Here is a 24000-nt window from a genome sequence, read left to right as displayed (position 1 = left end):
GTCAACACATACATCAATCTACCAATCAGAACAGTCTGGTCCTATAGGTCAACACATACATCAATCTACCAATCAGAACAGTCTGGTCCTATAGGTCAACACATACATCAATCTACCAATCAGAACAGTCTGGTCCTATAGGTCAACACATACATCAATCTACCAATCAGAACAGTCTGGTCCTATAGGTCAACACATACATCAATCTACCAATCAGAACAGTCTGGTCCTATAGGTCAACACATACATCAATCTACCAATCAGAACAGTCTGGTCCTATAGGTCAACATACATCAATCTACCAATCAGAACAGTCTGGTCCTATAGGTCAACACATACATCAATCTACCAATCAGAACAGTCTGGTCCTATAGGTCAACACATACATCAATCTACCAATCAGAACAGTCTGGTCCTATAGGTCAACACATACATCAATCTACCAGTCAGAACAGTCTGGTCCTATAGGTCAACACATACATCAATCTACCAATCAGAACAGTCTGGTCCTATAGGTCAACACATACATCAATCTACCAATCAGAACAGTCTGGTCCTATAGGTCCACACATACATCAATCTACCAATCAGAACAGTCTGGTCCTATAGGTCAACACATACATCAATCTACCAATCAGAACAGTCTGGTCCTATAGGTCAACACATACATCAATCTACCAATCAGAACAGTCTGGTCCTATAGGTCAACACATACATCAATCTACCAATCAGAACAGTCTGCTCATTGGTCAACACATACATCAATACATCAATCTACCAATCAGAACAGTCTGCTCATTGGTCAACACATACATCAATACACCAATCAGAACAGTCTGCTCATTGGTCAACACATACATCAATCTACCAATCAGAACAGTCTGCTCATTGGTCAATACATACATCAATCTACCAATCAATACATCAACCAATTCTGTGAGGAATAGTGATCCTAATGTATCTGCTAATCGGACTAGAGACGCAAAGGGAGAACACCAATCAACCAACCAATCACTATAGCCTGCTCAGAGGTCAATACATACATCAATCAACCAACCAATCACTATAGCCTGCTCAGAGGTCAATACATATATCAATCAACCAACCAATCACTATAGCCTGCTCAGAGGTCAATACATATATCAGCCAACCAACCAATCACTATAGCCTGCTCATAGGTCAATACATATATCAATCAACCAACCAATCACTATAGCCTGCTCATAGGTCAATACATATATCAATCAATCAACCAATCACTATAGCCTGCTCAGAGGTCAATACATCATCAATCAACCAACCAATCACTATAGCCTGCTCAGAGGTCAATACATATATCAATCAATCAACCAACCAATCACTTATAGCCTGCTCAGAGGTCAATACATACATCAATCAATCAACCAATCACTATAGCCTGCTCAGAGGTCAATACATACATCAATCAACCAACCAATCACTATAGCCTGCTCAGAGGTCAATACATATATCAATCAACCAACCAATCACTATAGCCTGCTCAGAGGTCAATACATACATCAATCAATCAACCAATCACTATAGCCTGCTCAGAGGTCAATACATACATCAATCAACCAACCAATCACTATAGCCTGCTCAGAGGTCAATACATACATCAATCAACCAACCAATCACTATAGCCTGCTCAGAGGTCAATACATATATCAATCAATCAACCAACCAATCACTTATAGCCTGCTCAGAGGTCAATACATACATCAATCAATCAACCAATCACTATAGCCTGCTCAGAGGTCAATACATACATCAATCAACCAACCAATCACTATAGCCTGCTCAGAGGTCAATACATATATCAATCAACCAACCAATCACTATAGCCTGCTCAGAGGTCAATACATACATCAATCAACCAACCAATCACTATAGCCTGCTCAGAGGTCAATACATACATCAATCAACCAACCAATCACTATAGCCTGCTCAGAGGTCAATACATACATCAATCAACCAACCAATCACTATAGCCTGCTCAGAGGTCAATACATATATCAATCAATCAACCAACCAATCACTTATAGCCTGCTCAGAGGTCAATACATACATCAATCAATCAACCAATCACTATAGCCTGCTCAGAGGTCAATACATACATCAATCAACCAACCAATCACTATAGCCTGCTCAGAGGTCAATACATATATCAATCAACCAACCAATCACTATAGCCTGCTCAGAGGTCAATACATATATCAGCCAACCAACCAATCACTATAGCCTGCTCAGAGGTCAATACATACATCAATCAACCAACCAATCACTATAGCCTGCTCAGAGGTCAATACATACATCAATCAACCAACCAATCACTATAGCCTGCTCAGAGGTCAATACATACATCAATCAACCAACCAATCACTATAGCCTGCTCAGAGGTCAATACATACATCAATCAACCAACCAATCACTATAGCCTGCTCAGAGGTCAATACATATATCAGCCAACCAAGCAATCACTATAGCCTGCTCAGAGGTCAATACATACATCAATCAACCAACCAATCACTATAGCCTGCTCAGAGGTCAATACATATATCAATCAACCAACCAATCACTATAGCCTGCTCAGAGGTCAATACATACATCAATCAACCAACCAATCACTATAGGACAGTGTACCATTTCTGGGGTGGTTTGGATCTGTGTGGTCAGCTGCAGGGATTGGTTAGAAGAGGTCAGCTGCTCCCTCAGAGTGTCCGCCTCCCTCTGTGCTGCCTCCGCCCTCTGAGAGACAAAGTGAGAGAGACAGAGAGAGAGAGAGGCAGAGAGAGAGAGACAGAGAGAGACAGGCAGAGAGAGAGAGAGAGAGAGAGAGAGAGAGACAGAGAGAGACAGAGAGAGAGGCAGAGAGAGAGAGTGAGGCAGAGAGAGAGAGAGAGACAGAGAGAGAGGCAGAGAGAGAGAGGCAGAGAGAGTGAGGCAGAGAGAGTGAGGCAGAGAGAGAGGGGTAGAGAAAGAGAGAGAGAGGCAGAGAGAGAGAGAGCGAGGCAGAGAGAGAGGCAGAGAGAGAGAGGCAGAGAGAGAGGGGTAGAGAAAGAGAGAGAGAGGCAGAGAGAGAGAGAGCGAGGCAGAGAGAGAGGCAGAGAGAGAGAGGCAGAGAGAGAGAGAGGCAGAGAGAGAGAGAGGCAGAGAGAGAGAGGCAGAGAGAGAGAGGCAGAGAGAGAGAGGCAGAGAGAGAGAGAGGCAGAGAGAGAGGCAGAGAGAGAGAGAGAGGCAGAGAGAGGCAGAGAGAGAGAGAGGCAGAGAGAGGCAGAGAGAGAGAGAGAGAGAGAGGCAGAGGTGAGCTGTCTGTCTTAACACAGCCAAAGTTGCACTGGACTGAGACCAGAGCGACCGTACTGAGACAGACTGCAGAGTACTATAACTGGCAGAACTACAAGCTGAGGTGACTGCAAACTCCATGGAGAGAACATCATGTTTACTGTTTCCCCCGTTTTGATGTTTCCTGTCTACACAGGACATATTAAACGTGTGTGTGTGTGTGTGTGTGTGTGTGTGTGTGTGTGTGTGTGTGTGTGTGTGTGTAAGAGAACTGAAAGGCATGATGTCATCTGTATTACTGGACACAGAACAACATGGTGTTGTTGAAATGTGAAAGCCGAGCTCAAGGCTAACATTAGCATTATGTGGCTAGCTATCCCTCCCCAGGTCATCTCAATAATGAATGTTAACATCAGTGACATCCCCAAAGTCCCCCTTAAATATCTATTATCATGAACAGAGTTGGGCGTTTTCGGCTACAGGGGGTCTCTGAGCCGAGGGGGTAGAGGGGGCGTTGGATTCATATTTCTAACTCCTAACGTTCCTCCCAGTGGTAGTTCCTTCCTTATTTGGGGTCTTATGGATGATTGAGTGTTAGTGATTCATTTAAACCAATATTCAACATGATAACACACTATAGTGTCCACTCGGAGGCTCTTGAGAAGGATCTTGTGGTCGACTTCTAGCTGTTAGTTCTTACTTCCTTTCAGGAAGGTAACGGGCTAGCAACAACCCAGTGGGGGCTAGCAACAACCCAGTGGGGGCTAGCAACAACCCAGGGGAGGCTAGAAATAACCCAGGGGAGGCTAGTATTAACCCAGGGGCCAGCAACAACCCAGGGGAGATCAATAACAACCTAGGGGAGGCTAGTAATAACCCAGGGGAGGCTAGTATTAACCCAGGGGAGATCAATAACAACCCAGGGGAGATCAATAACAACCCAGGGGAGGCAAGTAATAACCCAGGGGAGGCTAGTAATAACCCAGGGGAGGCTAGTAATAACCCAGGGGAGGCTAGCAATAACCCAGGGGAGATCAATAACAACCCAGGGGCTAGTAATAACCCAGGGGCTAGTATTAACCCAGGGGGCTAGTATTAACCCAGGGGGCTAGTAATAACCCAGGAGGGGCTAGTATTAACCCAGGGGGCTAGTAATAACCCAGGGGGCTAGTATTAACCCAGGGGGGCTAGTATTATCCCAGGGGGCTAGTAATAACCCAGGGGGCTAGTATTAACCCAGGGGGCTAGTATTAACCCAGGGGCCAGTAATTACCCAGGGGCTAGTATTAACCCAGGGGCTAGTAATTAACCCAGGGGCTAGTATTAACCCAGGGGCTAGTATTAACCCAGGGGCTACTAATAACCCTGGGGCTACTAATAACCCTGGGGCTAGTATTAACCCAGGGGCTAGTATTAACCCAGGGGCTAGTAATAACCCAGGGGCTAGTATTAACCCAGGGGCTAGTATTAACCCAGGGGGCTAGTAATAACCCAGGGGGCTAGTAATAACCCAGGGGGCTAGTATTAACCCAGGGGCTAGTAATAACCCAGGGGGCTAGTAATAACCCAGGGGGCTAGTATTAACCCAGGGGCTAGTAATAACCCAGGGGGCTAGTATTAACCCAGGGTCTAGTAATAACCCAGGGGCTAGTAATAACCCAGGGGCTAGTATTAACCCAGGGGGGGTGTAGTATTAACCCAGGGGGCTAGTAATAACCCAGGGTCTAGTAATAACCCAGGGGCTAGTAATAACCCAGGGGCTAGTATTAACCCAGGGGGTGTAGTATTAACCCAGGGGGCTAGTAATAACCCAGGGGGCTAGTAATAACCCAGGGGCTAGCATTAACCCAAGTGGGGGGGTTGTATTAACCCAGGGGGCTAGTAATAACCCAGGGGCTAGTAATAACCCAGGGGGTGTTGTATTAACCCAGGGGGCTAGTAATCACCCAGGGGCTAGTAATCACCCAGGGGCTAGTATTAACCCAGGGGGTAGTATTAACCCAGGGGCTAGTAATCACCCAGGGGCTACCAATAACCCAGGGGCTAGTAATAACCCAGGGGCTAGTAATCACCCATGGGCTACTAATAACCCAGGGGCTAGTAATAACCCAGGGGCTAGTATTAACCCAAGTGGGTGGGGGGTTGTATTAACCCAGGGGGCTAGTAATAACCCAGGGGGCTAGTAATAACCCAGGGGGTGTTGTATTAACCCAGGGGGCTAGTAATCACCCAGGGGCTAGTAATCACCCAGGGGCTAGTATTAACCCAGGGGGTAGTATTAACCCAGGGGCTAGTAATCACCCAGGGGCTACCAATAACCCAGGGGCTAGTAATAACCCAGGGGCTAGTAATCACCCATGGGCTACTAATAACCCAGGGGCTACTAATAACCCAGGGGCTACTAATAACCCAGGGGCTAGTAATAACCCAGGGGGTGGTAATAACCCAGGGGCTAGTAATAACCCAGGGGCTACTAATAACCCAGGGGCTAGTAATAACCCAAGGGTGCTAGTAATAACCCAGGGGGCTAGTATTAACCCAGGGGCTAGTATTAACCCAGGGGCTAGTAATAACCCAGGGGGCTAGTATTAACCCAGGGGCTAGTAATAACCCAGGGGCTAGTAATAACCCAGGGGGGCTAGTAATAACCCAGGGGCTAGCATTAACCCAGTGGCTAGCATTAACCCAGGGGCTAGCATTAACCGAACACACAGAAATATATCATAATTACATTTAATCAATCAGGCCAGAGGGGGTGTGGTGTATGGCCAATATACCATGGTTAAGGGTTGTTCTAATGCATGACGCAACGCGGAGTACCTGGATACAGCCCTTAGCCGTGGTATATTGACCACCTACACTACATGACCAAAAGAATGTGGACACCTGCTTGTTGAACATCTCATTCCAAAATCACGGGCATTAATATGGAGTTGGTCCCCCCTTTGCTGCTATAACAGCCTCCACTCTTCTGGGAAGGCTTTCCACTAGATGTTGGAACATTGCTGCTATAACAGCCTCCACTCTTCTGGGAAGGCTTTCCACTAGATGATGGAACATTGCTGCTATAACAGCCTCCACTCTTCTGGGAAGGCTTTCCACTAGATGTTGGAACATTGCTGCTATAACAGCCTCCACTCTTCTGGGAAGGCTTTCCACTAGATGATGGAACATTGCTGCTATAACAGCCTCCACTCTTCTGGGAAGGCTTTCCACTAGATGATGGAACATTGCTGCTATAACAGCCTCCACTCTTCTGGGAAGGCTTTCCACTAGATGATGGAACATTGCTGCTATAACAGCCTCCACTCTTCTGGGAAGGCTTTCCACTAGATGATGGAACATTGCTGCTATAACAGCCTCCACTCTTCTGGGAAGGTTTTCCACTAGATGTTGGAACATTGCTGCGGGGACTTGCTTCCATTCAGTCACAAGAGCATTAGTGAGGTCAGGCACTGATGTTGGGAGATTAGGCCTGGCTCACGGTCGGCGTTCCAATTCATCCCAAAGGTGTTCGATGGGGTTGAGGTCAGGGATCTGTGCAGGCCAGTCAGGTTCTTCCACACCGATCTCGACAAACCATTTTTGTCATGCTGAAACAGGAAAGGTCCTTCCCCAAACTGTTGCCACAAAGTTGGAAGCACAGAATCGTGCAGAATGTCATTGTATGCTGTAGCATTGAGATTTCCCTTCACTGGAACTAAGGGGCCCGAACCATGAAAAACAGCCCCAGACCATTATTCCTCCTCCACCAAACTTTACACTATGCATTCAGGCAGGTAGAGTTCTCCAGGCATCTGCCTAACTCAGATTCGTCCGTCGGACTGCCAGACGGTGAAGCGTGATTCATCACTCCAGAGAACACATTTCCACTGCTCCAGAGTCCAATGGCGGCGAGTTTTACACCACTCCAGCCTCCGATGCTTGGCGTTTGCGGATGGTGATGTTAGGCTTGTGTGCTCGGCCATGGAAACCCATTTCATGAAGCTCCCGACGAACAGTTCTTGTGCTGACGTTGCTTCCAGAGGTAGTTTGGAATGTTGCAACCGAGGACAGACCATTTTTATGCGCTACGTGCTTCAGCACTCGGCGGTACCACTCTGTAAGCTAGTGTGGCCCTACCACTTCGCGGATGAGCCGTTGTTGCTCCAAGATGTTTCCACTTCACAATAACAGCACTTACAGTTGCCCGGGGGGCAGCTCTAGCAGGGCAGACATTTGACAAACTGACTCGTTGGAAAGGTGGAATCCTATGACAGTGTCACGTTGAAAGTCACTGAGCTCTTTCAGTGAGGCCCATTCTACTCCCAATGTTTGTCTATGGAGATTGCATGGCTGTGCGCTCAGTAGCGTGTGTGGCTGAAATAGCCAAATGCAGTCATTTGAATTGGTGTCCGCATACTTTTGTATATATAGTGTATCACAAACCCCCGAGGTGCCTTATTGCTATTATAAACTGGTTACCAACATTATTAGAAGAGTCAAAATAAATGCTTTGTCACACCCGTGGTATACGGTCTGATATACCTCAGCTGTCAGCCAATCAACATTCAGGGATCGAACCACCCAGTTTATAATATCAAATAATGACCAAGGCCCTAAAGGGGTGGAGACTAACCTGATTGGCTCTCTCTAGATCGGTCATCACCATTTCAATCTCATCGGCCCTGAGGAGGTAGAGGATCAAGGTGTTACTTAGGGGGCACACAGGACAGTGATCATTACAACATCTAATACACACACATCTAATACACACACATCTAATACACACACATCTAATACACACACATCTAATACACACACATCTAATACACACACATCTAATACACACACATCTAATACACACACATCTAATACACACACATCTAATACACACACATCTAATACACACACATCTAATACACACACATCTAATACACACACATCTAATACACACAGCCTGAAAAGCATGAATTCAACTGTCATAATCTGAGGGATCAGGTTACAGTGGGTCCTCTCTCTGTCTCTCTCTCTCTCTCTCTCTCTCTCTCTCTCTCTCTCTCTCTTTCTCTCTCTCTCTTTCTCTCTCTCTCTCTCTCTCTCTCTCTCTCTCTCTCTCTCTCTCTCTCTCTCTCTCTTTCTCTCTCTCTCTCTCTCTCTCTCTCTCTCTCTCTCTCTCTCTCTCTCTCTCTCTCTCTCTCTCTCTCTCTTTCTCTCTCTCTCTCTCTCTCTCTCTCTCTCTCTCTTTCTCTCTCTCTCTCTGTCTCTCTCTCTCTCTCTCTCTCTCTCTCTCTCTCTCTCTCTCTCTCTCTCTCTCTCTCTCTCTCTCTCTCTCTCTCTCTCTCTCTCTCTCTCTCTCTCTCTCTCTCTCTCTCTTTCTCTCTCTCTCTCTTTCTCTCTCTCTCTCTCTCTCTCTTTCTCTCTCTCTCTCTCTCTCTCTCTCTCTCTCTCTCTCTCTCTCTCTCTCTCTCTCTCTCTCTCTCTCTCTCTCTCTCCCTCTCTCTCTCTCTCTCTCTCTGTGTCTCTCTCTCTCTCTCTCTCTCTCTCTCTGTCTCTCTCTCTGTAAACTGTGGAACACAGAGAGACACTAGGACAATCAAAAGTTTGAATAATTAAACAATATTTCTATTTTTGAGAATGTGGGAATGATCCCCGTGGACACTTAAAGAATAATCATGACGCGTGTGTTTCATTTGGTGATCTCATGAAAGACCGGAAACACACAGAAGTCAAATCTTAAAAGTGTACATGTCCCAGCTGTCAGGTTTACATCTAGATGTTGGATAAAATGAATGAGTAAATATGAAACTATTTGTGAGAAGATGCAATGGGGAAGTTGGCCTTCTAAACGAGATACTTGTTAAGATGTAAAGTTTGAACTCGTCAGTGGCCATGCCCCCCCTGTGACATCAGGTGTCATAGAACCGCCCCTTTTTCCCACAGAGTATAAAACCCACTTCCTATAAAGATGTACATTAAGTCAGAACGCCGGGATGGAGTCCCCATGTTGGAATGGCTACAGTTCTATAGGCCATTGTCACGATCGTCATGGGGACCAAAGCGTAGCGTGGTGTGAATACATTCTTCTTTATTGAATGAAGAACACTTAAAACAAAAAAACAACAAAAACGATTAAGACGAACGTGACCGCTATATAAGAAAAGTGCAAACACAGGCAACTAGACATAGACAATAACCCACAAAATACCCCCAAAAAGATGGCTGCCTAAATATGGTTCCCAATCAGAGACAACGATAAACACCTAGGCAACCATAGACCTACATAAACACCTAGATGGAAACAACCCCATAAATCTACAAAACCCCTAGACAGTAAAAAACCCTAGATGAGACAAAAACACACATTCCACCCTCGTCACACCCTGACCCAACCAAAATATATAAAGAAAACAAAGAATACTCAGGTCAGGGCGTGACAGCCACAGAGAACATACAGCTGTAGTTTTGACTACATGGCTGGAAATTATTAAACTCTGAGACTTTCGCTCACCACAGAATAAGAACAAATCCTAGACGTATAATTACTAGTCTACAGCAGGAAATTACATAAGTCTAGGACGAGAATACTGACGACCGCGCGGAAGCATCTATCTATCTATCCCACGACCGACCATCTGCACGCCTGACGTATCCATTACAGCAGACACTATTCAGAGTTACAACCACGAAGGACATGGTGACTTCTGGGGAAGTTAACCGGAGACTCTCTGATGAACTGAACTCTCCAGCAGACAGACCGGCGATTCCAACAGAGAAGACAACAACATACGGGCATAAATATATAAATAAACATTGCAATTATTCTCGAATGAGCGGCCCGTTCATGTGCAAAAGATTAGCATTTGAATTCGTATAATTATAGACTGTGTGTAGTGAATCCATTTTGTCTTTGTCTTTCCCGCTCTTTCTTCAGTCCCCACCTCTTTCCTTTGTCTACCAAGCCTTCATATCAGGTTAGTCCACTAGGGACTTTAACAGGAAGGGAGTGTCCAAACAGGAATGTTTGGATGTGTCCAGAAGAGGAAGGGAGTGTCCAGAACAGGAAGGCAGTGTCCAGAACAGGAAGGCAGTGTCCAGAACAGGAAGGCAGTGTCCAGAACAGGAAGGCAGTGTCCAGAACAGCCCTTAGCCGTGATATATTGGCCATATATCTCAAACACCCCCCCGAGGAGCCTTATTGCTATAATAAACCGGTTACCAACGTTACAGCTGTAAAAACAAATGTTTTGTTTTACCCGTGGTATACGGTCTGATATACCACGGCTGTTAGCCAATCAGCATTCAGGGCTCCAACCATCCAGTTTATATTCCTCTATATCCCATGGTATACGGTCTGATATACCACGGCTGTCAGCCAATCAGCATTCAGGGCTCCAACCACCCAGTTTATATTCCTCTATATCCCATGGTATACGGTCTGATATACCACAGCTGTTAGCCAATCAGCATTCAGGGCTCCAACCACCCAGTTTATATTCCTCTATATCCCATGGTATACGGTCTGATATACCACGGCTGTTAGCCAATCAGCATTCAGGGCTCCAACCATCCAGTTTATATTCCTCTATATCCCATGGTATACGGTCTGATATACCACGGCTGTTAGCCAATCAGCATTCAGGGCTCCAACCATCCAGTTTATATTCCTCTATATCCCATGGTATACGGTCTGATATACCATTGGCTGTTAGCCAATCAGCATTCAGGGCTCCAACCATCCAGTTTATATTCCTCAATATCCCATGGTATACAGTCTGATATACCATTGGCTGTTAGCCAATCAGCATTCAGGGCTTGAACCACCCAGTTTATAAAATGCTATATAATCTCTCAGTATTTACAGTGTATTGCTAAAGCCTGGATTTCGAGGCTGTCATTGAGCAGCAGGAGAAGGTCCAACTCTGGGGCTTTCCTCTGGAGATTCCTAATCGCTTGGTGACCACAGAAGGAGAGATGTAGTGACTGGAAATAATCACAGCAGCAAGTGATGGAGAGAAATGTTCACACACATGAGGAGCACCATGAGACCACACTCTGCCTAAGGATTACAGTGAAGAACACACACACACACACACACACGCACACACACACACACACACACACACACACACACACACACACACACACACACACACACACACACACACACACACACACACACACACACACACACACACACACACACACACACAACCACACACACACACACCCACACCACACCCAACCACACACACCCCCAACACACACACACACACACGCACACACACACCCCCCCCACCCACCCCCACCCAACCACACCCAACCACACACACACACCCCCAACCACACCCACACCCAACCACACCCACACACACACATACACACACCCCCAACCACACCCAACCACAACCAAGGTCAGCTGAAACTCACTTTGCTGTGCAGTCCTCGTCATACTTGGTCTTCAGATCAAAGAGCTCTGCCTGAGTTGTTTCAAGAGCTGAAAAACAGCCAAGAAACAACAGCTATTAGTCAGGCCAACGGTGTGTGTGACAGATACAGGACAGGTAGTGAATGGACTGGTAGCTACCTGTCTGTAAGGCCTGGGCCTTGTGGTCAGCCTCAACCAGCTTAGAGGACATGGAGTCCTGGCTCTCCTGGAGCTTTCTGGAAACAGAGAGAGATGGAGGGATGGGGAGAGACAGCGAGAGATGGAGGGATAGGGAGAGACAGCGAGAGATTGAGGGATGGGAGAGAGATGGAGGGATGGGAGAGAGATGGAGGGATGGGGAGAGACAGCGAGAGATGGAGGGATGGGGAGAGACAGAGAGAGATGGAGGGATAGGGAGAGACAGAGAGAGATGGAGGGATAGGGAGAGACAGAGAGAGATGGAGGGATGGGGAGAGACAGAGAGAGATGGAGGGATGGGGAGAGACAGAGAGAGATGGAGGGATAGGGAGAGACAGAGAGAGATGGAGGGATGGGGAGAGACAGAGAGAGATGGAGGGATAGGGAGAGACAGAGAGAGATGGAGGGATAGGGAGAGACAGAGAGAGATGGAGGGATGGGGAGAGACAGAGAGAGATGGAGGGATAGGGAGAGACAGCGAGAGATGGAGGGATAGGGAGAGACAGAGAGAGATGGAGGGATGGGGAGAGACAGAGAGAGATGGAGGGATAGGGAGAGACAGAGAGAGATGGAGGGATAGGGAGAGACAGAGAGAGATGGAGGGATGGGGAGAGACAGAGAGAGATGGAGGGATAGGGAGAGACAGAGAGAGATGGAGGGATAGGGAGAGACAGAGAGAGATGGAGGGATAGGGAGAGACAGAGAGAGATGGAGGGATGGGGAGAGACAGAGAGAGATGGAGGGATGGGGAGAGACAGAGAGAGATGGAGGGATGGGAGAGACAGAGAGAGATGGAGGGATAGGGAGAGACAGAGAGAGATGGAGGGATGGGGAGAGACAGAGAGAGATGGAGGGATAGGGAGAGACAGCGAGAGATGGAGGGATAGGGAGAGACAGAGAGAGATGGAGGGATGGGGAGAGACAGAGAGAGATGGAGGGATAGGGAGAGACAGAGAGAGATGGAGGGATGGGGAGAGACAGAGAGAGATGGAGGGATGGGGAGAGACAGAGAGAGATGGAGGGATGGGAGAGACAGAGAGAGATGGAGGGATGGGAGAGACAGAGAGAGATGGAGGGATAGGAGAGGAGAGAGATGGAGGGATGGGGAGAGACAGAGAGAGATGGAGGGATAGGGAGAGACAGAGAGAGATGGAGGGATAGGGAGAGACAGAGAGAGATGGAGGGATGGGGAGAGACAGAGAGAGATGGAGGGATGGACAGAGAGAGATGGAGGGATGGGGAGAGACAGCGAGAGATTGAGGGATGGGGAGAGATGGAGGGAGAGAGAGATGGAGGGATGGGGAGAGACAGAGAGAGATGGAGGGATAGGGAGAGACAGGAGAGATTGAGGGATGGGAGAGATGGAGGGATGGGAGAGAGATGGAGGGATGGGGAGAGACAGCGAGAGATGGAGGGATAGGGAGAGACAGAGAGAGATGGAGGGATGGGGAGAGACAGAGAGAGATGGAGGGATGGGAGAGAGATGGAGGGATGGGAGAGACAGCGAGAGATTGAGGGATGGGGAGAGACAGAGAGAGATGGAGGGATGGGGAGAGACAGGAGAGATTGAGGGATGGGAGAGAGATGGAGGGATGGGAGAGAGATGGAGGGATGGGGGAGACAGAGAGAGATGGAGGGATGGGAGAGACAGAGAGAGATGGAGGGATGGGGAGAGACAGAGAGAGATGGAGGGATGGGAGAGAGATGGAGGGATGGGAGAGACAGAGAGATTGAGGGATGGGGAGAGACAGCGAGAGATTGAGGGGGGGGATGGAGGGATGGGAGAGAGATGGAGGGATGAGACAGGGATGGAGGGATAGGGAGAGACAGAGAGAGATGGAGGGATGGGGAGAGACAGAGAGAGATGGAGGGATGGGAGAGAGATGGAGGGATGGGAGAGACAGCGAGAGATTGAGGGATGGGAGAGACAGAGAGAGATGGAGGGATGGGGAGAGACAGAGAGAGATGGAGGGATGGGAGAGACAGAGAGATGGAGGGATGGGAGAGAGATGGAGGGATGGGAGAGGAGAGATTGAGGGATGGGAGAGAGATGGAGGGATGGGAGAGACAGAGAGAGATGGAGGGATGGGAGAGGGGAGATGGAGGGATGGGAGAGAGATGGAGGGATGGGGGAGATGGAGGGAGAGAGATGGAGGGATGGGAGAGAGATGGAGGGATGGGAGGAGATGGAGGGAGAGACAGAGAGAGATGGAGGGATGGGAGAGACAGAGAGAGATGGAGGGATGGGAGAGAGATGGAGGGATGGGAGATGGAGGGATGGGGAGAGACAGAGAGAGATGGAGGGATGGGGAGAGACAGAGAGAGATGGAGGGATGGGAGAGACAGAGAGAGATGGAGGGATGGGAGAGGGAGAAATGGAGGGATGGGAGAGAGATGGAGGGATGGGAGAGACAGCGAGAGATGGAGGGATGGGAGAGACAGAGAGAGATGGAGGGATGGGGAGAGACAGAGAGAGATGGAGGGATGGGAGAGACAGAGAGAGATGGAGGGATGGGAGAGACAGAGAGAGATGGAGGGATGGGGAGAGAGAGAGAGATGGAGGGATGGGGAGAGACAGAGAGAGATGGAGGGATGGGGAGAGACAGAGAGAGATGGAGGGATGGGGAGAGACAGAGAGAGATGGAGGGATGGGAGAGACAGAGAGAGATGGAGGGATGGGAGAGACAGAGAGAGATGGAGGGATGGGGAGAGACAGAGAGAGATGGAGGGATGGGAGAGACAGAGAGATGGAGGGATGGGAGAGACAGAGAGAGATGGAGGGATGGGGAGAGACAGAGAGAGATGGAGGGATGGGAGAGACAGCGAGAGATGGAGGGATGGGAGAGACAGAGAGAGATGGAGGGATGGGAGAGACAGAGAGAGATGGAGGGATGGGAGAGACAGAGAGAGATGGAGGGATGGGAGAGACAGAGAGAGATGGAGGGATGGGGAGGGACAGAGAGAGATGGAGGGATGGGAGAGACAGCGAGAGATGGAGGGATGGGAGAGACAGAGAGAGATGGAGGGATGGGAGAGACAGAGAGAGATGGAGGGATGGGAGAGGCAGAGAGAGATGGAGGGATGGGAGAGACAGAGAGAGATGGAGGGAGACAGAGAGATGGAGGGATGGGAGAGACAGAGAGAGATGGAGGGATGGGGAGAGACAGAGAGAGATGGAGGGATGGGAGAGACAGCGAGAGATGGAGGGATGGGAGAGACAGATGAGATGGAGGGATGGGGAGAGAGAGATGGAGGGATGGGAGAGACAGATGGAGATGGAGGGATGGGAGAGACAGAGAGAGATTGAGGGATGGGGGAGACAGAGAGAGATGGAGGGATGGGAGAGACAGCGAGAGATTGAGGGATGGGAGAGAGATGGAGGGATGGGAGAGAGATGGAGGGATGGGGAGAGACAGCGAGAGATGGAGGGATAGGGAGAGACAGAGAGAGATGGAGGGATGGGGAGAGACAGAGAGAGATGGAGAGATGGGGAGAGACAGCGAGAGATTGAGGGATGGGAGAGAGATGGAGGGATGGGAGAGAGATGGAGGGATGGGAGAGAGATGGAGGGATGGGGAGAGACAGCGAGAGATGGAGGGATGGGGAGAGACAGCGAGAGATTGAGGGATGGGGAGAGATGGAGGGATGGGAGAGAGATGGAGGGATGGGGAGAGACAGCGAGAGATGGAGGGATAGGGAGAGACAGAGAGAGATGGAGGGATGGGGAGAGACAGAGAGAGATGGAGAGATGGGGAGAGACAGCGAGAGATGGAGGGATAGGGAGAGACAGAGAGAGATGGAGGGATGGGGAGAGACAGAGAGAGATGGAGAGATGGGGAGAGACAGAGAGATGGAGGGATGGGGAGAGACAGCGAGAGATGGAGAGATAGGGAGAGACAGGAGAGATTGAGGGATGGGAGAGAGATGGAGGGATGGGAGAGAGATGGAGGGATGGGGAGAGACAGCGAGAGATGGAGGGATAGGGAGAGACAGAGAGAGATGGAGGGATGGGGAGAGACAGAGAGAGATGGAGGGATGGGAGAGACAGAGAGAGATGGAGGGATGGGGAGAGACAGAGAGATGGAGGGATGGGGAGAGAGACAGAGAGATGGAGGGAGGGATGGGGGAGACAGAGAGAGATGGAGGGATGGGGAGAGACAGAGAGAGATGGAGGGATGGGAGAGACAGAGAGAGATGGAGGGATGGGGAGAGACAGGAGATGGAGGGATGGGGAGAGAGACAGAGAGAGATGGAGGGAGGGATGGGGAGAGAGACAGAGAGATGGAGGGAGGGATGGGGAGAGAGACAGAGAGAGATGGAGGGGGATGGGGAGAGAGACAGAGAGAGATGGAGGGGGATGGGGAGAGAGACAGAGAGAGATGAGGGAGGGATGGGGAGAGAGACAGAGAGAGATGGAGGGAGGGATGGGGAGAGAGACAGAGAGATGGAGGGATGGGGAGAGAGACAGAGAGATGGAGGGATGGGGAGAGAGACAGAGAGATGGAGGGATGGGGAGAGAGACAGAGAGAGATGGAGGGATGGGGAGAGAGACAGAGAGAGATGGAGGGAGGGATGGGGAGAGAGACAGAGAGAGATGGAGGGATGGGGAGAGAGACAGAGAGAGGTGGAGGGAGGGATGGGGAGAGAGACAGAGAGAGATGGAGGGATGGGAGAGAGACAGGGAGAGATGGAGGGATGGGGAGAGAGACAGGGAGAGAGAGTCATTCAAAGCAATTAAGACATCGGGTCATTGAGATGGTGTTACTTCAGCCCCCCTCAAAACTCCCTTTCTGTTCAATTCTATAACCATGGAAACATGGTAACAATTCTCTATTATACCACCATTTCTCAGCCTGTATTCTCCTTAAAAACAACAAACCACTTCTCATTAAAATGCTGTATTCGGCAGTAAAGTCTGGTCACCATGGTTCCCTGGCCGTTCTACACCAATAGATATAGTTCAATAAAAGAGACAGAGAAGAGAGAACATGTATTCTTTTATTCATTTCACCTTTATTTAACCAGGTAGACCAGCTGAGAACACCTTTATTTAACCAGGTAGACCAGCTGAGAACACCTTTATTTAACCAGGTAGACCAGCTGAGAACACCTTTATTTAACCAGGTAGGCTAGTTGAGAACACCTTTATTTAACCAGGTAGGCTAGTTGAGAACACCTTTATTTAACCAGGTAGACCAGCTGAGAACACCTTTATTTAACCAGGTAGACCAGCTGAGAACACCTTTATTTAACCAGGTAGACCAGCTGAGAACACCTTTATTTAACCAGGTAGACCAGCTGAAAACACCTTTATTTAACCAGGTAGACCAGCTGAGAACACCTTTATTTAACCAGGTAGGCTAGTTGAGAACACCTTTATTTAACCAGGTAGGCTAGTTGAGAACACCTTTATTTAACCAGGTAGACCAGCTGAGAACACCTTTATTTAACCAGGTAGACCAGCTGAGAACACCTTTATTTAACCAGGTAGACCAGCTGAGAACACCTTTATTTAACCAGGTAGACCAGCTGAGAACACCTTTATTTAACCAGGTAGACCAGCTGAAAACACCTTTATTTAACCAGGTAGACCAGCTGAGAACACCTTTATTTAACCAGGGTGAGAACACCTTTATTTAACCAGGTAGGCTAGTTGAGAACACCTTTATTTAACCAGGTAGACCAGCTGAGAACACCTTTATTTAACCAGGTAGACCAGCTGAGAACACCTTTATTTAACCAGGTAGACCAGCTGAGAACACCTTTATTTAACCAGGTAGACCAGCTGAGAACACCTTTATTTAACCAGGTAGGCTAGTTGAGAACACCTTTATTTAACCAGGTAGGCTAGTTGAGAACACCTTTATTTAACCAGGTAGGCTAGTTGAGAACACCTTTATTTAACCAGGTAGGCCAGTTGAGAACACCTTTATTTAACCAGGTAGGCCAGTTGAGAACACCTTTATTTAACCAGGTAGGCCAGTTGAGAACACCTTTATTTAACCAGGTAGGCTAGTTGAGAACACCTTTATTTAACCAGGTAGGCTAGTTGAGAACACCTTTATTTAACCAGGTAGGCCAGTTGAGAACACCTTTATTTAACCAGGTAGGCTAGTTGAGAACACCTTTATTTAACCAGGTAGGCTAGTTGAGAACACCTTTATTTAACCAGGTAGACCAGCTGAGAACACCTTTATTTAACCAGGTAGGCCAGTTGAGAACACCTTTATTTAACCAGGTAGGCTAGTTGAGAACACCTTTATTTAACCAGGCTAGTTGAGAACACCTTTATTTAACCAGGTAGGCTAGTTGAGAACACCTTTATTTAACCAGGTAGGCTAGTTGAGAACACCTTTATTTAACCAGGTAGGCTAGTTGAGAACACCTTTATTTAACCAGGTAGGCTAGTTGAGAACACCTTTATTTAACCAGGTAGACCAGCTGAGAACACCTTTATTTAACCAGGTAGGCTAGTTGAGAACACCTTTATTTAACCAGGTAGGCTAGTTGAGAACACCTTTATTTAACCAGGTAGGCTAGTTGAGAACACCTTTATTTAACCAGGTAGGCCAGTTGAGAACACCTTTATTTAACCAGGTAGGCCAGTTGAGAACACCTTTATTTAACCAGGTAGGCCAGTTGAGAACACCTTTATTTAACCAGGTAGGCCAGTTGAGAACACCTTTATTTAACCAGGTAGGCTAGTTGAGAACAAGTTCTCATTTACAACTGCGACCTGGCCAAGATAAAGCATAGCAGTTCGACACAAACAACAACACAGAGTTACACATGGAATAAAACAAAATATACAGTCAATAATACAGTAGAACAAGTCTACATACAGCATGTGCAAATGAGGTGAGATAAGAGAGGTATGATAAAATAGGCCATGATGGCGATGTAGTTACAATATAGCAATTAAACACTGGAATGGTAGATCGGCAGAAGATGAATGTGCAGGTAGAGATACTGGGGTGCAAAGGAGCAAGATAAATAAATAAATATAGAATTTTGTAATGAAGTAGATTGGATGGGCTATTTACAGATGAGCTATGTACAGGTGCAGTGATCTGTGAGCTGCTCTGACAGCTGGTGCTTAAAGCTAGTGAGGGAGATAAGTGTTTCCAGTTTCAGAGATTTTTGCAGTTCATTCCAGTCATTTGCAGCAGAGAACTGGAAGGAGAGGCGGCCAAAGGAAGAATTGGTTTTGGGGGTGCCCAGTGAGATATACATGCTGGGGCGCGTGCTAGGGGTGGGTGTTGCTATGGTGACCAGTGAGCTGAGATAAGACTGGGTTTAACCTAGCAGAGACTTGTAGATGACCTGGAGCCAGTGGGTTTGGCGACGAGTATGAAGCGAGGGCCAACCAACGAGAGCGTACAGGTCACAATGGTGGGTAGTGTATGGGGCTTTGGTGACAAAAAGGATGGCACTGTGATAGACTACATCCAGTTTGCTGAGTAGAGTGTTGGAGGCTATTTTGTAAATGACATCGCTGAAGTCGAGGATCAGTAGGATGGTCAGTTTTACGAGGGTATGTTTGGCACCATGAGTGAAGGATGCTTTGTTACGACATAGGAAGCCGATTCTAGATTTAATTTTGGATTGGAGATGTTTAATGTGAGTCTGGAAGGAGAGTTTACAGTCTAACCAGACACCTAGGTATCTGTAGTTGGTCACATATTATAAGTCAGAACCGTCCAGAGTGGTGATGCTGGACGGGCAGGTGCGGTCAGCGATCGGTTGAAGAGCATGCATTTAGTTTTACTAGCATTTAAGAGCAGTTGGAGGCCACGGAAGGAGAGTTGTATGGCATTGAAGCTTGTCTGGAGGTTAGTTAACACAGTGTCCAACGAAGGGCCAGATGTATACAGAATGGCATTGTCTGCGTAGAGGTGGATCAGAGAATCACCAGCAGCAAGAGCGACATCATTGATGTATACAGAGAAGAGAGTCGGTCCAAGAATTTAACCCTGTGGCACCCCCATAGAGACTGCCAGAGGTCCGGACAACAGGCCCTCCGATTTGACACACTGACCTCTATGAGAGAAGTGGTTGGTCAACCAGGCGAGGCAGCCATTAGAGAAACCAAGGCTGTTGAGTCTGCTGATAAGAATACGGTGATTGACAGAGTAAAAAGCCTTGGCCAGGTCGATGAATACGGCTGCGCAGTATCGACTCTTATCGATGGCGGTTATGATATCGTTTAGGACCTTGAGCGTGGCTGAGGTGCACCCATGACCAGCTCGGAAACCAGATTGCATAGCGGAGAAGGTAAGCTGGGATTCGAAATGCTTGTTTATTTGTTTGTTAACTTGGCCTTTGAAGACCTTAGAAAGGTTGGGAAGAATAGATATAGGTCTCTAGCAGTTTGGGTCTAGAGTGTCTCCCTCTTTGAAGAGGGGGATGACCGCGGCAGCTTTCCAATCTTTGGGGATCTCAGATAATACGAAAGAGGTTGAACAGGCTAGTAATAGGGGTTGCAACAATTTTGTCAGACCATTTTAGAAAGAGAGGGTCCAGATTGTCTAGCCCGGCTGATTTGTAGGGGTCCAGATTTTGCAGCTCTTTGTGAACATCAGCTTTCTGGATTTGGGTGAAGGAGAAGTGGGGGAGGATTGGGCGAGTTGCTGTGGGGAGCGCAGGGCTGTTGACCGAGGTAGGGGTAGCCAGGTGGAAAGCATGGCCAGCTGTAGAAAAATGCTTATTGAAATTCTCAATTATAGTGGATTTATCGGTGGTGACAGTGTTTCCTATCTTCAGTGCAGTGGGCAGCTGGGAGGGCGTGCTCTTATTCTCCATGGACTTTACAGTGTCCCAGAGTTTGTGCTACAGGATGCAAATTTCTGCTTGAAAAATCTAGCCTTAGCTTTCCGAACTGCCTGTGTATATTTGTTCTTAACTTCCCAGAAAAGTTGCATATCACAGGGCTGTTCGATGCTAATGCAGAACGCCACAGGATGTTTTTGTGCTGGTCAAGGGCAGTCAGGTCTGGAGAGAACCAAGGCTATATCTGTTTTTGGTTCTAAATTTCTTGAATGGGGCATGCTTATTTAAGATGGTGAGGAAGGCACTTTTAAAGAATAACTAGGCATCCTCTACTGACGGGATGAGGTCAATATCCTTCCAGGATACCTGGGCCAGGTCGATTAGAAAGGCCTGCTCGCTGAAGTGTTTTAGGGAGCATTTGACAGTGATGAGTGGATGTCGTTTGACCGCTGACCCATTACGGATGCAGGCAATGAGGCAGTGATCGCTGAGATCTTGGTTGAAAACAGCAGAGGTGTATTTAGAGGGCAAGTTGGTCAGGATGATATCTATGAGGGTGCCCTTGTTTAAGGCTTTGGGGTTGTACCTGGTGGGTTCATAGATAATTTGTGTGAGTTTGAGGGCATCAAGCTTAGATTGTAGGACGGCTGGGGTGTTAAGCATGTCACAGTTTAGGTCACCTAGCAGCACGAGCTCTGAAGATAGATGGGGGGCAATCAATTCACATATGGTGTCCAGGGCACAGCTGGGGGCAGAAGGTGGTCTATAACAAGCGGCAACAGTGAGAGACTTGTTCCTGGAAAGATGGATTTTTAAAAGTAGAAGCTCAAATAGTTTGGCAGTTCTATGTTGTCAGAAAATGTTATAGTTAGGGATGGAAATTTCGGGGGTTTTGGTGGACTTCCTAAGCCAGGTATCAGACACGGCTAGGACATCCGGCTAGGACATCCGGGTTGGCAGAGTGTGCTAAAGCAGTGAATTCTAATGCTTCTAATGTTAACATGCATGAAACCAAGGCTATTACAGTTATAGAAGTCAACAAATGAGAGAGCCTGGGAAGAAGGAGTGGAGCTAGGCACTGCAGGGCCTGGATTACCCTCTACATCACCAGAGGAACAGAGGAGGAGTAGGATGAGGGTACGGCTAAAGGCTAAAAGACCTGGTCGTCTAGTGTGTTCAGAGCAGAGAGTAAAAGGAACAGGTTTCTGGGCGTAAGAGAATAGATTCAAGGCATAATGTACAGACAGAGGTATGGTAGGATGTGAGTACAGTGGAGGTAAACCTAGGCATTGAGTAATGATGAGAGAGATATTGTCTCTAGAGACGCTTAAACCAGGTGATGTCATCGCATATGTGGGAGGTGGAACTAAATGGTAGGTTGAGCAGGGCAAGAGAATCTACAGTGAAATAAGACAGTAATCACTAACCAGGAGAGTACTGGATGAGGCATATTGATACTAGGGAGAGGCATGTGTAGCCGGGTGATTATAGGGGTCTAGTGAGTGGTTGGGCTGGCTGGAGACACGGCAATTCAGACAGCTAGCAGGCCGGGGCTACAAGCTAGTAGACCGAGGCTAGCAGGCTAGTAGACCGGGGCTACAAGCTAGTAGGCCGGGGATAGCAGGCTAGTAGACCGGGGCTACAAGCTAGTAGGCCGGGGCTAGCAAGCTAGTAGACTGGGGCTACAAGCTAGTAGACTGGGGCTACAAGCTAGTAGACTGGGGATAGCAAGCTAGTAGACCGGGGCTAGCAAGCTAGTAGGCCGGGATAGCAAGCTAGTAGACCGGGGCTAGCAAGCTAGTAGGCCGGGATAGCAAGCTAGTAGACCGGGGCTAGCAAGCTAGTAGACCGGGGCTAGCAAGCTAGTAGGCCGGGATAGCAAGCTAGTAGACCGGGGCTAGCAAGCTAGTAGGCCGGGGCTAGCAAGCTAGTAGGCCGGGGCTAGCAAGCTAGTAGACCGGGGCTAGCAGGCTAGTAGACCGGGGCTAGCAAGCTAGTAGACCGGGGCTAGCAAGCTAGTAGACCGGGGCTAGCAAGCTAGTAGACCGGGGCTAGCAAGCTAGTAGACCGGGGCTAGCAGGCTAGTAGACCGGGGCTAGCAGGCTAGTAGACCGGGGCTACAAGCTAGTAGACCGGGCTAGCAAGCTAGTAGACCGGGGCTAGCAAGCTAGTAGACCGGGGCTAGCAGGCTAGTAGACCGGGGCTAGCAGGCTAGTAGACCGGGGCTACAAGCTAGTAGACCGGGGCTAGCAAGCTAGTAGACCGGGGCTAGCAAGCTAGTAGACCGGGGCTAGCAAGCTAGTAGGCCGGGGCTAGCAGGCTAGTAGACCGGGGCTAGCAAGCTAGTAGGCCGGGGCTAGAAGCTAGCAGAAAGGCCTTAGAGGGACATCTCGATGGAGGAAAGTCTGCTTTGGCCTCTGCATGCGGTGACGTCGATAGACCAGTCGTGATGGATAGTAGGGTTCCCGAGTAGAGGGGTCCAAGTCCAGTTGGCAAAATAGGTATAGTGGCCAAAGAAATTAGTTACAGATACTGTAACTCTCCTCTCTATATTCCTAGTAGATACTGTAACTCTCCTCTCTATATTCCTAGTAGATACTGTAACTCTCCTCTCTATATTCCTAGTAGATACTGTAACTCTCCTCTCTATATTCCTAGTAGATACTGTAACTCTCCTCTCTATATTCCTAGTAGATACTGTAACTCTCCTCTCTATATTCCTAGTAGATACTGTAACTCTCCTCTCTATATTCCTAGTAGATACTGTAACTCTCCTCTCTATATTCCTAGTAGATACTGTAACTCTCCTCTCTATATTCCTAGTAGATACTGTAACTCTCCTCTCTATATTCCTAGTAGATACTGTAACTCTCCTCTCTATATTCCTAGTAGATACTGTAACTCTCCTCTCTATATTCCTAGTAGATACTGTAACTCTCCTCTCTATATTCCTAGTAGATACTGTAACTCTCCTCTCTATATTCCTAGTAGATACTGTAACTCTCCTCTCTATATTCCTAGTAGATACTGTAACTCTCCTCTCTATATTCCTAGTAGATACTGTAACTCTCCTCTCTATATTCCTAGTAGATACTGTAACTCTCCTCTCTATATTCCTAGTAGATACTGTAACTCTCCTCTCTATATTCCTAGTAGATACCTGTAACTCTCCTCTCTATATTCCTAGTAGATACTGTAACTCACCTCTCTATATTCCTAGTAGATACTGTAACTCTCCTCTCTATATTCCTAGTAGATACTGTAACTCTCCTCTCTATATTCCTAGTAGATACTGTAACTCTCCTCTCTATATTCCTAGTAGA

At 47.9% G+C, this 24000-nt stretch overlaps 1 protein-coding gene across 5 annotated transcripts in view; it reads right to left on the bottom strand.

Annotated features, from left to right (window-relative positions):
* Positions 1-24000, bottom strand: part of LOC121839296 (protein CASP-like) — a 158962-nt gene that overhangs the window by 61107 nt on the left and 73855 nt on the right. For all 5 annotated transcript variants that reach the window (XM_042297697.1, XM_042297700.1, XM_042297701.1 and 2 more), the window contains 4 exons: positions 11870-11946; positions 11713-11779; positions 7922-7970; positions 2662-2766 (listed from right to left, as the gene is read on the bottom strand). In XM_042297697.1, coding sequence (XP_042153631.1) covers positions 2662-2766; positions 7922-7970; positions 11713-11779; positions 11870-11946 — 298 coding nt within the window. The remainder of the gene's footprint in view (positions 1-2661; positions 2767-7921; positions 7971-11712; positions 11780-11869; positions 11947-24000) is intronic.

This window comes from Oncorhynchus tshawytscha, linkage group LG14 (genome assembly GCF_018296145.1).
Source record: "Oncorhynchus tshawytscha isolate Ot180627B linkage group LG14, Otsh_v2.0, whole genome shotgun sequence".
Classification (NCBI taxonomy): domain Eukaryota; kingdom Metazoa; phylum Chordata; class Actinopteri; order Salmoniformes; family Salmonidae; genus Oncorhynchus; species Oncorhynchus tshawytscha.
Note: the sequence above shows the minus strand (reverse complement) of the source record. Positions and strands in the feature narration are given on the sequence as shown.